The following is an 18,538-nucleotide window of genomic DNA, read 5'->3' as shown; positions in this document are numbered from 1 at the left end:
TGATGGACTTCCCAGTGAATTCTATAAGGAATTTATAAGTATACTGTCAGGCCCGATGCTGAATATGTTTAATGATTCTTACAGTCATGTTTGTCTCCCACCATCTCTGAGAGAGGCTAATATTTCACTTATCCTTAAAAAAGGGAAGGATCTGGAAGACTGTGCTTCATACAGGCCCATCTCGCTCTTAAATGTGGACTTTAAGATCCTCTCTAAGGCTCTTGCATAAGGGTGGAGACTTTGTTACCCTCTATTATTAAAGAGGATCAGACGGGCTTCATAAAGGGTCGCAGATCCTCCAATAACGCGAGGAGGCTGCTTAACGTAATTCAAGCATGCCAACAGCAGTCAATACAGGGATTGGTGATTTCTTTAGATGCAGAGAAGGCATTTGACCGAGTTGAGTGGCCGTACCTTTTCTATACTCTAGACCAGTTTGGTCTGGGCGAAGTTTTCACAAGATGGGTAAAGGTTCTCTACAGTGTACCTCTCACTGTGGTCATTACCAACGGGGTACGATCAAGCAATTTTAATATTTCTAGGGGCAGCCGGCAGGGCTGTCCCCTTTCACCATTACTTTTTACGTTGGTGATTGAATCGTTGGCAGAAGCCATTTGTGGGGATCTCAATATATCCGCTCCAGAAGTGGGGTCAAAATTACATAAGATCTCACTGTATGCAGATGATGTTCTAATTTTCTTGACAAATCCAGCAGTCTCAGTGCCTTGCCTGATACAATGCATTCACGCGTTTGGCGCTTTTTCAGGGTATAAGATTAATTTTGCTAAATCAGAGGCTATGCCTATGGGTAGTCTTACGAAAGAGTTGGCTCTTGAGAGTGACTATAGATTCCCATTTAGGTGATCACAGGGGGGTTTTGTGTATTTGGACATATTCATTACTCCAGTTCTGGATTGGTTGTTCAAAGCCAATTTTACTCAATTACTTGAAAAAAATTAAACAAGATCTCCAAAGATGGGAGGCACTTCCAATCTCATGGTTGGGTCGGATAGCGCTTATTAAGATGAATATTCTTCCTCGTTTGCTATACCCTATATGGATGTTCCTTCTGATTTTCAATAAACAAACACTCAGGAGACTGAACAGTTGGTTCAACTCCTTCATCTGGCACCATAAACGGCCCCTCATTAAATTAGCCAAACTGCAGTTGCCTCACAGATTGGGGGGAGTAGACCTTCCGGACATTAAAAATTACCAGTTAAGCTCGCTTTTGACCTACGTAAGTGATTGGGTTTCTGGGGACCCTCTTTCAATATGGCTAGATATCGAAGTCTCCCAGGCAAGGTACCCCCTTACCAGTTTGCTGTTTTTGGACAAGATGATGACGGGGAATATTGCCATAACCCAATAGTCATCAATACTGTTAAAGCATGGAGGGTAATTCGGCAGAGGGGGTAATATTGGCAAAACATCTTTGTTTACACCTTTAGTGGGAATGCCGAGTTTTCAACCAGGTATAATAGATTCAGGATTTAAACATTGGGCAGCTAGGGATATATCTTGCATGGGTGATTTATTTGAGGGAGATGTAATGGTGGCCTTCGATCAGTTAGTACGGAAGTACAAGTTACCAAATAGAGACCTCTTTCGTTTTTTTTCAAGTTAGGGATTTTATTCAAAAAAGGACCACACTTTTGACTGATCCCTACAAATCTGACATAGAAAGAGGGGTACTAAGGGCTAAGAGTACACTCTGTCAGTACTCTATATCACCAATTGGGGGGTGCCACCTCAGATGAGTCTGATCGACTCTGCAAAATGTGGGAAAGAGAGCTGGGTGTTGAAGTTTCTTCAGAAGCATGCGAGGATATTTGGGAGAATGCAAGGAAGATATCAATTTGCAATAGGACCCATACTTTACAGTTGAAGATTCTCCAGAGGGTCCACTTAGCCCCAGACTGTTTGTCAAAATTTAAACCAGGGGTATCTCCAGCATGCCCCAAGTGCAAGGTCTGTACGGATACTCTCACCCATTGTCTTTGGTCTTGTGACAGGCTTCAAACATATTGGAGCGCTGTGGTGGGTGCAATGGAGAGGATTTTAGGTGTAGGTGTGGAGAAGGACCCTATTTCGCTCCTTTTGGGCCTACCCATTATATTTCCTGCAGACTTGCATAAGGCAAAACTTTTCGATATTCTTACATTGTGTACAAGGAAGAATATCTTGCTAGGTTGGATATCAGAAAACCCCCCCAGGCCTGTCAGGTTGGTGGAAGATTGTTATCGAGCATATTCCCCTGGATTTTCTCACAAATATGGTACACCACAAAACTAAGAATTTTTACAAGACATGGCAACCCTTTTTGAAATACCTGGACACAGATTTATCTGCCACACTACCAAGGGATTTTATATAGCCGTAACGATTATGTTTCATGAGTCCAGTATCCAGGGAGGAGGAACTGTGAATGTATGAGTGTTTTGTTTGGCTGGGCTGTTATTACTATTTGTTTGTTTGTTGTTACGTATTTATTTAGTTAGTTAAATAGCTAGTTTAGGTTTTTTTTTAATTTTATACTTCTCTATATATGTTTATACATTCGTATAGGAGGGTGGGTTGGGGAATCTTTTTATTATTTGGGTTTAGTTTTGTACTATTTTTGTACTGTTTTGAATTGCATTGTTTTGTATTTGTTGTAATATTTAAAAATCTATTTTTTCTTAATAAAAATATATTATTTTTTTTAAAAAAAGATAGTTATGGCATTCAAGACTAACTAAACCACAGCCTTGCAATAGTTAGCAAACCTGGTATCAATGGGTATGTAGGGGCAAACTCTCCTCTGGTTGGAATCATACCTGGTACGTAGGGAGATAATTGCTGTTATTGGAGGTCAGTCATCTCAATCCCTGGATGTTCTGCAGGAGTTTTTCAAGGTAATGTCCTTGGCCCAGCCATCTTCAGCTGCTTCACCCATAAGCTCCCCTCTGTCATAAGGTCAGAAAAGGAATGTTCACCAATGATTGCATATTGTTCAGCACCATTCACAACTCCTCAGAGACTGAAGCAGTCCATGTTCAAATGTAACAAGATCTGAAACAATGACCATCACGAATGAGACAATCTAACCAACCTCCCCTTGATATTCAATGCTGTTGCCATCACTGAATCCCCCACTATCAGCACACTTGGGGTTACCATTGACCAGAAACTCAACTGGACTTACAACGTAAACATAGTGGTGACAAGAGCAGATCAGAGGCTAGGAATTCTGCAGTGAGTAACTCGCCACCTGATTCCCTAAAGCTAGTCCACCATGTGCAAGGCACAAGTCAGGAGTGTGATGGAATGCACCCCACTTGCAGCTCTAACAGCAGTCAAGAGGCTTGAGACCTTCCAGGACAAAGTGACCTGCTTGAATGACATCATATCCACAAACATCCACTCCCTCCACCGCTGATGCTCCGTAGTAGCATTATCTATCAGATGTGCTTCAGAAATTTAGCAAAGATTCTTAGACAGCAGCTTCCAAACTCACGACCCCTTCCATCTAGACAGACAAGGCAGCAGATGCATGGGAGCACCATCACCTGAAAGATCTCCTCACCATCCAGACTTGGAAATATATTGCCATTTCTTCACTGTCACTGGGTCAAAAGTCTAGAATTCCCTTCCTAACAGCATTGTGGGTCAACCCACAGCACATGCACTGCAGCATGAAAGAAGGCAGTTCACCATCACTTTCTCAATTCCGGCCAGCCAGAAACTAGAATATTTTTTTAAAAATCAATTGAGGGTGGAAATTATAAATTCTTCTTTGTAACATGGCAGTGATTCATAATGTTTCGCAATATGTGACTTGATTTGTTTGGGGCATTTTAATTAGTACTATGGTTTATGTAATATTTAAGGTGTGGATGTTTGCAGATGCAATGTCAATCAAGTAGTCTGCTTTGTCTTGGATCGTGTCAGGATTCTTGAGGTATCTGTCAGTGGGATGAAGCAAGGGAAATAAAATGGAGCTTGAGATCAGATGATCATATGCAAAACTGATACATTTTTACTTCACTAATGTAAGCCATGCAAATTTGATTATACCAAATAATTCTGCAAGTATCTTCCAGACACATTGCACATTTGATGGCTGAATACTGATTTGCTGAACAGTTGGTATGTCAACTGTTTACTGGGGTAACGTTTAACTAATTTTTTTAATGTGCTTTTACATGCAAATACAGAGGAACCTTTATTGAACTGAATGCTTTGCAGTGGTATTTCCCTTGACACTTAGTGCATTTCCTTATGCTGCCTCAGATTTGGCACTCTCGACTCATATTTTGCACAGTAAACAGTAGGGTTTCCAGGGCAATTATTTTCTTCACCGAGAGTTATCCTTTCTCTCTAGTGCAGAGCAGTGTGCATCAGTGTGCTCCATATTCTCACCTAAGTGGCACCATTCCACTGTGAACTTTGCTAAAGAATGTTGGCAGACTTTTTTTGGGCATGAGGAGTGTCCTAATTGAGCCTAGTTCTGTCCTTGCCCAACCAAATTTACTCACTCAGTCTACTTCCAAGATAGAAAGTTAGAGTCTCGGAGATGTTTTTTGGATTTTTCCTCAATTGCCGTTCTGCCCCATCCTAAGACCAGGGTTGCTGAGGCTACTTTTTGTGCTTTTAATTGTAGCTTAGCTTAAAATGGATAACTTTTGATACACTGCAAATAAATTCATCAAACTCTTTGGGTCCTGAGCAAAAACATTCTTGAGTGCTAAGAAATAAGAGCTGAGGTGCATGTAATTATCGATTGGTGAGTTGGCTTGAGAAGTTGGTGAATCACTTTACTTGAACTAAAATGACCCCTGCGGCACCCCACTCCCCACTGATTTCCAACCAGAGAAACACCGATTTATCCCAACTCTTGGAAAGGCAAAGACTGATTAGGGATAGTCAACATGGCTTTGTGCATGAGAAATCATGTCTCACAAACTTGATTGACTTTCTTGAAGGAGTAACAAAGAGGATTGATGAGCGCAGAACAGTGGGCGTGATCTATATGATAAAAGCAAATTACTGCGGATGCTGGAATCTGAAACCTTTGACAAAGGATCAGTTAGACTCAAAATGTCAGCTCTTTTCTCTCCTGACAGATGCTGCCAGACCTGCCGAGATTTTTCAGCATTTTCTCTTTTGGTGATCTATATGGATTTCAGCAAGGCATTCGACAAGGTTCCCCGAGGGAGACTGGTTTGCAAGGTTAGGTCTCATGGAATACAGGGAGAACTAGCCATTTGGATACAGAACTGGCTCAAAAGTAGAAGACTGAAAGTGGTGATGGAAGGTTGTTTTTGAGTGGAGGCCTGTGACCAGTGGAGTGCCACAAGGATTGGTGCTGGGTCCACTATTTTTCATCATTTATATACATGATTTGGATGTGAGCATAAGTGATATAGTTAGTAAGTTTGCAGATGACGCCAGAATTGGAGGTGTAGTGGACAGTAAAGAAGGTTATCTCAGATTACAGCAGGATCTTGATGGGCTGAGATGTGGCAGATAGAGTTTAATTTAGATAAATGAGATGCTGCATTTTGGGAAAGCTAATCTTAACAGGACTTATACTTATAATGGTAAGGTCCTCAGGAGTGTTGCTGAACACAGAGATCTTGGAGTGCAGATTCATAGCTCCTTGAAAGTGGAGTCGCAGGTAGATAGGATAATGACGAAGGCATTTGGTATGCTTTCCTTTATTGGTCAGAGTATTGAGTACAGGAGGTGGGAGGTCATGTTGTGGCTGTATAGGACATTGGTTAGGCCACTGTTGGAACATTTTGTGCAGTTGTGGTCTCCTTCCTATCGGAAAGATGTTGTGAAACTTGAAAGGGTTCAGAAAAGATTTACAAGGACGTTGCCAGAATTGGAGGTTTTGAACTATAGGGAGAGGCTGAATAGGCTGGGGCTGTTTTCCCTCGAGCGTCAGAGGCTGAGGGGAGACTTTTTAGAGGTTTACAAAATCATAAATAGAATAAATCGACAAAGTCTTTTCCCTGGGGTGGGGGGAGTCCAAAACTAGAGGGCATAGGTTTAGGTTGAGAGGGGAAAGATATAAAAGAGACCTAAGGGACAACGTTTTCATGCAGAGGGTGGTACATGTGTGGAATGAGCTGCCAAAGGAAGTGCTGGAGGCTGGTACAATCGCAACATTTAAAAGGCATCTGGATGGGTATATGAATAGGAAGGGTTTGGAGGGATATGGGCCGAGTGCTGGTAAATGGAACTAGATTAGGTTAGGATATCTGGTTGGCATGGACGAGTTGGACTGAAGGGTCTGTTTCCATGCTAAACATTTCTGTGACTCTATGACTCTAATTCTGAGGGAATGAAGGGATGTTTAGGTATTTGCTGTTTGTGCTTGTTCGTCTCAGATTTCCAACATTCACAAGATTTTTCTTTTATTTGAAATTTTAAAACCTAATAAGAATCGCTAATATTACAATGTAACATATGACAATTGTTAAGTTTCTCATCTTGAGATCCTCGTGCATCAGTGCAGTTTCTCCAGTGAACATAGTTTGCAGTCATGTTTTATGTTAAATTGATAACTTCTCAAAAGATATATTATTTAATTATTTGCAATCACAATGAAGCAGTTAGATCAGTCTCCAGCCTGTTCCAATTGTATCAATTGCACAGATGCAGTGATGCTGCTTATTTGGTTTCCGAGTTCAGGTGGGTGGTGGGTTTTCTTTTTGGCTTTCCCAAATTATAGAGAACTGTCTGAGTCATAGTATAAGATCATAAATGTGCTTTATGAATATCTGAAGAAAAATGGTGTAACTTAATCCGTAAATGGCTCTGGCATTATTTCCCACCGTTTTGTAAATACTTTACAGTATAGCTTTCTTTATCTTTGCTCTTAGTTACGTGTAATACAATACTTTTTGCATGCTTTGACCTTAGGACAGTGTCTTGTATACCAAAGTCTTCAACTGAAATGACAGCTACAGTACAGAGGAATGACTTCTAAATAGGGTTTATCATACTGTAAGTTTCACTCTGGAAACAACTTGGAACAAGGCTTCTGAATATTATACAAATATTGTAATATTGGTTTACATTTTCCAGACTTGGAGAGGAAGAATAGTGTAATTTAAAGTTTTCAGAATCTGACAATGCATAGTAAATTAAAGCATAGATATAGACTGTTAACAACACACAGCTTGTAAAAAATTGCTTTCCTTTTATATTTTTAACAGCTGATTGGTCCTGGCCCCCACAACCCCAAACAGAAACAGGATTTGGAGAAACTTAATGATTTGAAGGCCAAAGCCCAACAGATTATGAACCAGTTTGGACCTGCAGCGCTAATAAATTTGACAACTTTTCCCTCAGTAAAACCTGATCCATCCAGCACACCACCTCCAAATACAATGGCTAATAGCACTGCTGTGGTAAAGATACCTGGAACACCAGGCTCAGGGGGACGTATGAGTCCAGAAGGCAATCAGGTATTGTAGCTCTGTGATTTGAATGTCATTCTTTTCAATATAAACTCTTCCACTCTTTACAGAAATTTTTCTTTGTAGAATTTATCCCTAACCTCCTGGTATAAAGATGAAGCAATGGTGAGTACAGCTATCTTAATGGTTGCTGCTAATTTTGCTATACAGCAGTTGATAAGAAGCCTGTGTTTTTATGGAAGTTAGAGAGTGACAAGTTTCGAGTCCCTGTTGGAACTTAACTCCCTGTTGCATGCAAGATTAGGTGACTCACGCATCTTGTGATACAAACTTTGTGAAGCTCACTCATGTCAAGAAATGGCTGATCTCAGTGGATTTTCAGCTATAGTGCTTAAAACTTGTCCTCCTTGAAATAGCTCTTGGAACTGTTATAGTCCATCTGCAACACTAATACAAGGGAAGCAATGGCCTAGTGGTATTATCATTGGACTGTTAGTCCAGAAACCCAGTAATGTTTTGGGGAGGTGGATTCAAATCCCAACACGGCAGATGGGGGAATTTGAATTCATAAATAGGAATCTGGAATTAAGAGTCCATTGTTGACTGTCAGAAAAGCCCATCTAGTTCACTAATGTCCTTTTGGGAAGGAAGTCTGCCATCCTTACTTGGTCTGGCCTCTATGTGACTCAAGACCCACAGCAATGCCCTCCGGGCAATTAGGGATGGGCCATAAACGCTGGTCTAGCCAACAATGCCCTCATCCCATGAATGAATAAAACATAAAAATTCACTCACCAATGCGAAAAGTTGTGAGAATCAGGACAAATTCAATCCAACCAGTTACCACCCCATCCGGTCCGTGCTGATAATTTTCATCACATTTCAGAAACTATCCTCAAAAGTGTTATTAGTAGCAGTTCCTCAGCCCTAAATACCCATGAGTGACTGAAATGCCTTCTACCTGGGCCACTTGGCACTAGCCCTCATTACAGATTTGGTGCAAATTTGGACAAAAGAGCTGAATTCTAGAGATCAGGTGAGAGAGTGACTGCCATTGTCATGAAGACAGCATCTGCACAGAGGCATTAAACAATCCTTTTTTTAAAAAAAAGTGGTAAAAAATCAGAAGAAACTGTTCTCATTGGAGTCATATCAAACACAAAGGAAGATGGTGTGATAAATGTCCATTAGTCTTAATGTTAGGACATTGCTGTAAGAGTGCCTCAGAGCAGTTTACAGGACCCAACCATTTTCAGCTGCTTCAGCAATTGGCTCCATCATAAGGTCAAAAATCAATTTGAACACTGCACAATGTTAAGCAACATTCATGATTCCTGAATGATACTAAAGCAGTCTGTATCCATGTATTTCAAGATCTGAACAATACCCCAACAGGCCAAAGCCTGATCTCCATGTCGCAGATACAAGTCAAGAGGGATACTTCCTACTTGCCTGGATGAGTGCAGCTCCAACGACAACCTAAGCTCATGGTCATCCAAGACTAGCCATCCCCTTGGCTGTACACCCTTCCACAATGTTAAGCATGCATTTACTCAACCACAGACATACCGTGATCAGAGTGTACCATTTAGAAAATGCTCTTCTACAGCTCACCAGATGGCCACTTCCCTAAATTGCTTTCCAAATCCAAAGTCTCCACCGCTCAGTAGGACAAGTGTAAAAATGACACTACTTGCAGTTTCCCCTCCAAAGCACAAGCCATCTTCACTTGGAACAATAGTAATTCCTTCATTACCCAAATCTATAATTTCCTCCATATCATCACTGAGCAGATGGATTATACTGGTTCAAGAAGGCAATCTACTGCAACCTTCTTGAGACAATTAAAGATGAACAAATCCTAGATACCCATGAAAAACTGAAATGGGAAGATCATATAGGATCTGTTCTGTTTTTAACATACATTTTATTAATCATTGCATTTCTCACACAATAAATTGGGCAAAGAGTTTTATTTCAACTGCTGTGTTGGAGCTTGGATTGATATTTTACCAAAAACAAATGCAGCATTTCACTCTTGGTACAACCTTTAACTTGCAAACGTTTGATTGAACCAGCCCATTGACAGATAAGTTGCTGGGCGGCACGGTGGCTCAGTGGTTAGCACTGCTGCCTCTCAGCACCAGGGTCCCAGATTCGATTCTGGCGTCGGGTGACTGTCTGTGTGGAGTTTGCACATTCTCCCAGTGTCTGCGTGGATTTCCTCCCACAGTCCAAAGCTGTGCAGGTCAGGTGAATTGGCCAAGCTAAATTGCCCATGGTGATAGGTGCATTGGTTAGAGTGAAATGGGTCAGGGTGGGTTACTCTTCGGAGAGTCGGTGTGGACTGGTTGGGCCGAAGGGCCTGTTTCCACACTGTAGGGAATCTAATCTAATCTACATGTCAATGTCTACATGATGTTTGTAGTTACTTGGTAATTGAATGGGAGTTAATCTAAAATGAATCACACCATGGAACAAATCTTACTTCAAATTCATTCATTTGTTTTAAAGGAATATCTGTAATTTCAATTTTTGTTTGAAGCTCCAAATCCATGAGTTTCAAATTGCAAAATATCTGCATCTTTAATTGTTTTGTTAAGGTGTTAAGCAAGAAGAAGCTACAGGACCTGGTGCGAGAAATTGATCCAAATGAACAACTTGATGAAGATGTCGAAGAAGTAAGTTTATTATGCAAAGAAATGTCCAGGTCACGCTTCAGTACTATTTGCATCAGAAAAGTACTTTCTGTTGAAAATCTCTTTTAGATGTTAGAGTATTGTTACTTGTCTGTTCTTTAGGATGTTAATGATTTTCTGTCACACCGTCTTCTCAGGTTGCCCATTGTATGCTCTCCTCCCTTATTCTTTCAATTGCGAGTTTTAAAGTCGTAATGTGGGTGTTAGCAAATCGCGAATTTTTGTTTGCTTAATCAGGTGTGACAATATGGTGATTATATTGAGAGTAATAATCCAGAGGCATTGGACAAATTGCCAGGGACATGTTCAAATTACGCTGCTGCATCTGGAAAATTATAATTCAGTTGTATAAATCTGGCATGAAAAGGTAATATCAGTAACGGTGTTTGAAGCAGATAGACTTTTATGACGCTTATAAAATCATGCTCTTACCCTGTCTGGCATACTTGTGACTTCAGACCCACACTGATGTGTTTAACTCTAAACTAGCCTTTGAAAGGGCTGTGAAGTCACTCAATAACTTAGGCAAGTGACACACAATCATATTGCCAAAGGAAATTAAACTTGAGCAATAAATTTTGACTTTAGCAGTGACACCCACAATCATGAATGATTTTTTTAGAAACACTCACTCCTTCAGTCTTGATTTCATGCTTACACTGCTGGTCTTAGTTTTCATCTAGATTTCTCAGTCTATAATTGTAAGAGTTGCCATTTATCTTCAGTCCTTTTACACGGAGTCTTCACTCTTTCAAACCAGCAATTCTTTCATCATGTGATACATTGAATGGGGGGGGGTGGGGGGGTGGGAGAGGTAGAGGATGGTATGGGTGTGGTGATAGAAAATATATAAAGTTTCATTCAGTAGCTCACTTTTTGCTGCTGAGCCACCAGGTCCAAGTCTGTGTTCTTAGCAGCCAGAAAGTACATTAGCTTCCATTTCTGGACTATCCAAAAACCCCTGCTGGAAATAAGTGTATTTCCAACGGATGAGAAAAATGATCAAGCTTTGCTGTAGAGTCTGGTGTGGTCAAACAGGTTAGTGACTCTGTGTAGAATCACTCAAGTAAGATATCAGAACATTGCCAATATTCATAAAATTGCCTTGACTTCACCTTTTGTATTAAATTGAAAACCTTTAATGAAACAGAATTAATGTTTTGAGTCTTTATTCAGAGTGTACCAGAGGAAGAATTGTGGTTGGAGGCCAGAATAGGACTGAAACAAGAAATGTTCCATGTATCTCAAGAGACAGGCATAACTGGGGCCCATATGGGTATCCAAAGCCACCCCTTTGATTTCAAAGTCAGAACAGTTAAAAGAGAAGTTATTCAAAGTGAGGACAAACGAGGCCAGGTGGGGGAGGGTGGTGAGGGGTGGGCATGGTTCAGGCCTATTTTTCCAGGAAAACGCAGAGGGTCCTGAGACCATCCTGATGGAGGATGGGTGTGTAAGAGATTGCATATCCATGGTAAAGAGGAGGCGGCTGGAGCCCACAAACGCAAAATTCTGAAACTGGTATAAAGTGTAGGATGAATTGCAAATGTAATGGGAAGGGACTGGGCAAAGGGAGAAAAAAATCGAGTTGAGGAAGCAGAAGATGAGTTCTGTGGAGTGGGAGCAGGCAGAAACAATGGGCAATGCCCGGGTAATGCTGTTTGTGGATTTTTGGTAGAAGCAGACTGTGCAGGGTTGGGGGTATCTATGAGCTTAAAGGCAGCGGTGGGGGGATCGCCAGATGAAATGAGATTATTGATCATTGTGGAAGTGTCGGACAGCAGGTTCCCATTGCCCTTTGCAATGTAGAGGCCATAAGGGTCACTGGACTTAAAACATTAACACTGTTTCTCTCTCAGCGATTCTGCCAGACCTGCTAGTTTCTCCAGCACTTTGTTTTTGTATTGAATTCACCCGCTTTGATTTACATTTCCTGCTCAGTCCTTGCTCTCTTTATTTCACAATACTTTGGTCTGATTGGCTAAGGAGATGCATAGTGACATCGCTTTATCCATCTCTTGTTTCCAGAAACCTGCTTGGAAAGCATCATTGACAGTAAACTGGCAAGGAAATGTCTCCCTCTATAAGGATAGTGAAGCGGGAAGGGCTGCAATTGAGGTGGAAGGTCATTTATTGTACTGAATAGTGGAGAAGTCTTAAGGTCCCTGGGGTATTCTCCAGCTTCTAGAAAGCGAGTTGTTTCTTAAAAGTCCCAATTCTCCTGCCCCACATAAAACTTGTCCAATCAGAAATTTATCCAATAATAACTTGCATATATGCAGCAACTTTAACATAATGAAATGTCTCGAGGTGCTTGAGGAGACCTATTGATTTACACAAACCTTTTTTTTAATCTATGGAATGAGCACGGAGAAGTACTTTTTCCTTTAAGTTTAACAGCAAACAAAATTCAATATACTGTAGTCCTGCCTGGAATATAGGTTTAATACTGTTTAAAGGGGTAGAATTTCTAGGGAGAGCTGTACCTACAAAGTTTTTTAAAAATTTGAAAGTACTTTCAAATAAACCTGTTGGACTATAACCTGGTGTTGTATGATTTTTAACTTTGTCCACCCCAGTCCAACACCAGTGCCTCCACATCATGATGACAAAGTAAAGCCAGCTTGTTTTGTCTGAAGTTAGTCATTTAAAATAGATTAGAATAAGGTGAGAATGGGCATGGGTCTAGAATCTATTATGCATTCCTACTGAAGCCATTATGCATTATGTTTGACAAAGAACTGTGAAATTTGAACTCTAAATTGCAATACAATATATAATTGGAGTGTGTTTCACAAAATGGAGTGGGGGTGAATTGAGAGCTGTTTAGGCAGGCTATGAGCTGCATGTCTATGGTTTGTCAGTCATTTGGAATTGAGTTTGTTGAAATGGGCCTGGATTTAAATAAAAGGAAAATACAGTGGATGCTGGAAGTCCGAAACAAACCCCAAGAGTGTTGGAGAGATTCAGCAGGTCTGCTGGCTTCTATAGATAGAGAAACAGTTAATGTTTCGAGTCCTTTAATACTTCAGAATTCAGTACTTGTAAGACTCTGATTAGATAAGACTTGATCTGTAAACCTTATGTTACAGATTCTAAGTTTAGTTGTGCTAAGAATTAGTGGATTGTCCTCTTGTTTTTAGACAAAATAAAAGTGAAATGACTTTTATGTGAAATTAATCTGCTAATGCTATCGGAGGCCATCAAATTACACCTCGACGTTGTTGCCTCTCTCTGCCCTTCCTTAAATTTCCCTGATCCTGAAAGTGTTGTCCATATTTTTAATACCTTCACACCCAATCATCTCAATAAAAAGAGAAACTGCATGGAGAAATTCAGCAGATTTGGCAACATCTGTGGAGAGGCAGAGAAAAAAAAACATTTTGAGTGCTGTTGGACGTTGGACTATAAACATTAATTGTTTTTCTCTGTCCATCAATGCTGCTAGACCTGAGTTTATCCAGAATTTTCTCTGTTTCAGATTTCCAGCATCCGCTATATTTTGTCACTAATCCAACTATTTTAATGCTCTCCTAGCAGCCTTGGAACTTACACCCTGCAAAATCTTGAAACTTTTTCCTGGATTCTAATCTGCACCAGGTCTGTCTAATACATTGTCTGTGTGTTTGCTGATCTACCAACACCCACATTTTAAAATATTAGTTTGAATTTTAAATTTTTATTGCAATCTCTTCAAAACTTCGCCCTTCCCTCTCCTTGAAATGCCCACATCCTATAGATGCTGCATGTTTGTATATCCTTCAAATATTTGACAGTTCCGAAGAGGTCATATTGCACTTGAAACTTTGTTTCTCTGTCCACAGATTCTGCCAGACGTCCTGAGTATCTCCAGCACTTTGTTTTTAATGTATATCTAAAGTCGCAATCATATGTGATTCATACGTGATAATGGTTTCATTGTGTACCGTGTTTGATTTGGACACGAGCAATATTTCAGAGTGTGATATCATAATATTTATGAAATATCTGTAATTGCATGGCATCTTTAGCTAAGGACCGTACATTCCAGTTTCTATTATATAGAATGCTCTAATCAAAAGTGATTTTTGTTCTCCCACCTGCAGATGCTTTTGCAGATTGCTGATGATTTTATTGAAAGTGTAGTGAGTGCTGCATGTCAACTAGCACGTCACCGCAAGTCAAACACACTGGAAGTAAAGGATGTTCAGTTGCATCTTGGTATGTTTTGAATAAACATTTCTAATCTTGATATTTTATAAAACACCACCCTGAAAATAAACTTCAAACAGAGATAATTATGAATTGCAAGTAAATACAAAACTCTTCCATTTTTATAGTGCCTTTTGTGACCTGTCAATATGCCAAAACATTTTAGAGCCGATTAAATACATTTAAATGTAGTCACTGTTATAATGTAGGAAACAGTAGCCAATTTACACACCACGTAATCCCAAAAACACCATTAAGACCCAAATAATCTGTTTTTATTTTGTAGTGATTGGGGAATAAGTATTGGCCAGGACACCAGTAATTATGTATAAGTGCTTATTTAAAGCTAGTAACCATTCAGCGAGAGTCTGATTAGAAGCTGTTGTGTTTTGCAGCAGGAAGGCATTGCATCTGTGAATTTATCAAGTTGTAATAATATCTGATAATGTTTACCAGTTTATGGAAAAACCATGAGTTAAGGCTTCCTCAAATTAGTGAAGAGTTTTATCTCTGATGGTACTTTGGCAGTTTCTTTCCCTAAAGGAAGATGGTGAACCAGATGGGCGTCTCCAACAACCAGCAGTGGATTCATGGTCATCATTAGACTTGTAATTCCAGATTTTTATTGACTTCAGATTCCGCCATCTGCCATCCGAGGATTCAAACCCAGTTCCCCTAAACTTAACCTGGATCTCTAGATTAATAGGTTTGTGTAGGTTAGGTGCATTAGTGAAGGGTAAATGTAGGATAGTAGGGGAATGTGTCTGAGTGGATTACTCTTTGAAGGGACAGTGTGGACTTGTTGGACTGAAGGGCTTGTTTCCGCACTAGGGATTCTATGAAAATGCATGACCTCACTTAACTATATTAACATTGTCTCCAGAGAAGATTATGAAGATGTAATGCTGTCTCTGTAGGAGTCAAGAGCTTTGAGCTGAAAGCAGAATGCTCTGTTTCTCATCTGAATTTGAAACCTGATCTGAAGTTTTTCTATAATTCTATGACCTACAGCAATGTGGTCTCATCAACAAGAAACCAAAGGCTGTTTGGGATGGTCTTCAGAGGGTCAGTGTGGAACCGATGGGCCAAATGACCTGCTTCTACACTGTAGAGATTCTGAGTCTGAAGTTTCTCCTCTTCTAGTTAACAATTATAAAGAGAAGCAAACTAATTCTGTTGATGAAATAAGACATTGACACCTCTGGTCTGGCTTGTGGTGTAGTCAGGTTTGATTTCCAGTGCACTGCTTCCACCAGAGTTGTAAGCGAATCTTATTCTCAGAGACACTAAAAAATTGGTAAGGAAATATATCTACTTTTGTTTTGCACAGAACGCCAGTGGAACATGTGGATACCAGGATTTGGTTCAGATGAAATTAGGCCGTATAAGAAGGCCTGCACAACAGAAGCTCACAAACAGGTTAGAAGTTTGGCTTCTTCAAAATGTATTTTAATACAGTGTGAAAATTTTACTTTTCTGCAGTAATTATTATTAGCCGATAACATAGTGACACTTGGACCATTTCTTAATCAGGTAGGCAGACCACATTGCTTTCTAGTTTTGAGAAATCGGATTTTTTGAGGAAACATTTCTCTACTTGGCAGCGATCAAACTATGAACTTGTCTACCACAACACTGTGGAGCCCAGGGCACTGAGTACAGTCAAGAAAGATTTGATTTTCTTTTTTTAAGATAGTGAAAGGCATCGAGGGGAATGGAGAGAATATGGGAAGATGGCGTTTTGAATCCCATAATCAATCTAGGTTCTGTAATCCTTCCACACCAAGTCATCAATTGTGATGTCAATCAAATGACTAACAGGAGTTAATATTAAAGACTTGTGCACTATCTAGAGCTGGATTCTCACTAGGTTGGAGTCATGCCTAGCAGAAAGGAAGAGGGTTGCTGGAAGTCAATTATCCAAGTCTTTGAGGAGTGCCTCAGAATAATGTCCGAAGCCCAAACATTTTCATCAGTTTCATCAATAATCTCCCCTCCATCCTTATTTCTGATCTTAAAATTGGATAGTCATCAACAAACATGTCCACCATTTGTCACCACTCTGTTACTGATGCTGTCTTTGGTCGATTTGCAGCAGGAGCTGGACAACATCCAGGCTTAGGCTGATAATTGGCAAGTGACATTCATACCATGGAACTGCCAGGCAATGACCATCTCCAACGAAGAAATTAACAATTGCCCCTTGAGGGTGGATTGGACTTCCCAGATTTTAGGAAATATCAATTAAGTTCCCTATTAAGTTATATAGCTGATTGGGTCTTGTCTGATCCACAATCAATCTGGTTGGACATCGAGGCTTCTCAAGTAAAATACCCACTTATTAACCTTTTATTCTCAGACAAGAGGAAAATCACTACAGATCACTGTAAAAACCCTATAATACTAAATACAATCAAGGCTTGGAATATAATGCGGCAAAAGGAGGGTAATTCACATAAAACATCCCCCTATGCACCGATAGTGGGAGCATGGGGATTCCAACCGGGGTTAACAGATGCCACTTTTAAACTCTGGAAATCCAGGGGTATCTCATGTCTAGGGGATCTATTTAAAGACGGGGTCCTGATGTCTTTCGAACAGCCGCGTCAGAAATTCGGATTACCCAATGGAGACCTCTTTTGATACTTCCAAATTCGAGATTATATACAGAAGAAGACTACGTTATTAGATAGTCTTTATAAATCCGATAGAGAATGTAGTGTCCTACGACCAGTGGGGGTATCTTCCGTCAGTAATATTTATCATTTGGTACATGATGAAGTATCGGGAGATATGGATTATCTGCTTAAAACATGGGATCAGGATCTGGGACTAGAAATCTCCACAGAAACGTGGAATGATATCTGGGAAAATGCTAGAAGAATTACTATTTGTAACAGAACCCAGGCTATCCAGCTGAAGATACTTCATAGGGCCCATATAGCACCGGTTCGATTGGCAAAATTTAAGGCAGGAGCATCTCCAATGTGTCCTAAATGCAAAATAGAGGTGGGCACTCTTGTACATTGCTTATGACCTGTCATAAGATCCGTAGATATTGGACTATAGTAGCAAGTACCCTGACAGAAATTTTAGGAACGGAAATTAAAGTGGACCCTGTATCTCTCCTCTTGGGCTTTTCGAACTTTCCCTCCCTGGACATGTACGGGAAGAGACTATTTTCTATTCTTTCTTTCTGTGCAAGGAAAAATATTTTGGTGAACTGGGTGGCTGAGGGCCCCCCTGGACTTTCAAATTGGCACAGATTAATTATGGAATGTATTCCCCTTGACTTCCTTACAAATATGGTGCACCGAAAGACCGAATTATTTTATAAAATATGGCAGCCCTTTTTGAATTACATAAATACAGATATTTTGGCTATCCTAACAAGGGCTTTTATCTAATTGAGACTATGGACCTGGCTGGTCCGCGGCCTCTCGGGGGAGGAATCCCGCACGAATACGGGTTTTATCATATCTGATGTTAACACATCCCGAGCATGTAAGAGACTTAAATATACACCCTGGTTAGTTGTAGGTTAGATTAGTAGATAGTTGAGTTTTGTCTGTTTGTTCTTTTTTGTTGTTTTCTTTCTTTTTTCTGTTTTTTTTTGTTGTTTTGTTTTTTTTTGTCAAATTTTGGCTATTGTATATTTGAGCTAATTGTATATCAATGTTTATATCTGAGAGTTTTGTTTATTTTTGTAAACTTGTAAAAATGTTAAATTTCTAATAAAAATATCTTTAAAAAAAAAAAAACAATTGCCCCTTGGCACTGCCATTGTTGTGCTCCTCCTTCCTTCCTTCCTCCGTGCCCACACCAGCTTATTAGAGAGAGATAAACATGGCCGGACTGCAACTTGTATTTCTTTCGGTGGAGCAGCCCCTCAATGTTTTGGGGTGAATGGGGGCATTAATACATTTCATTAAATGATTGGTTTACACAACTGTAATTCTATTGGACCGCTGCTTTTGCCTATCCTCTGTTCTTTGAGAAAGTACGAATTTTACACTTAATATTTTGTGATGTTTCTAAAGTGCATGACACAAACATTATGCCTTTCGTTTCACTGTAGTACCTTAATGCTTATTACCTCAATAGTCTGGCTTGACAAATTCATTCTTTATCTCTATGCTTTCTCTCATTTTATCCGTATAGATTGCATTCCCAGGTCATATTTATTGTTCTAGACTCATCTTTTCAAAAATGAATTGCATATGAAATCCTTGCATG

General features: G+C 40.0%; 1 protein-coding gene across 5 annotated transcripts in view; it reads left to right on the top strand.

Moving 5' to 3' along the window:
* The window catches only part of taf12 (TAF12 RNA polymerase II, TATA box binding protein (TBP)-associated factor), a 43,823-nt gene that overhangs the window by 24,844 nt on the left and 441 nt on the right, over nt 1–18,538 (top strand). For 4 of the 5 annotated variants that reach the window (XM_043717281.1, XM_043717277.1, XM_043717278.1 and 1 more), the window contains 5 exons: nt 7,212–7,463; nt 7,542–7,580; nt 10,019–10,096; nt 14,197–14,311; nt 15,633–15,721. In XM_043717281.1, coding sequence (XP_043573216.1) covers nt 7,296–7,463; nt 7,542–7,580; nt 10,019–10,096; nt 14,197–14,311; nt 15,633–15,721 — 489 coding nt within the window. In that variant the 5' untranslated portion in view covers nt 7,212–7,295. The remainder of the gene's footprint in view (nt 1–7,211; nt 7,464–7,541; nt 7,581–10,018; nt 10,097–14,196; nt 14,312–15,632; nt 15,722–18,538) is intronic. The other variant, XM_043717280.1, reaches the window with a different exon arrangement.

The sequence above is a fragment of the Chiloscyllium plagiosum genome, chromosome 27 (genome assembly GCF_004010195.1).
Source record: "Chiloscyllium plagiosum isolate BGI_BamShark_2017 chromosome 27, ASM401019v2, whole genome shotgun sequence".
Lineage (NCBI taxonomy): Eukaryota > Metazoa > Chordata > Chondrichthyes > Orectolobiformes > Hemiscylliidae > Chiloscyllium > Chiloscyllium plagiosum.
Note: the sequence above shows the minus strand (reverse complement) of the source record. Positions and strands in the feature narration are given on the sequence as shown.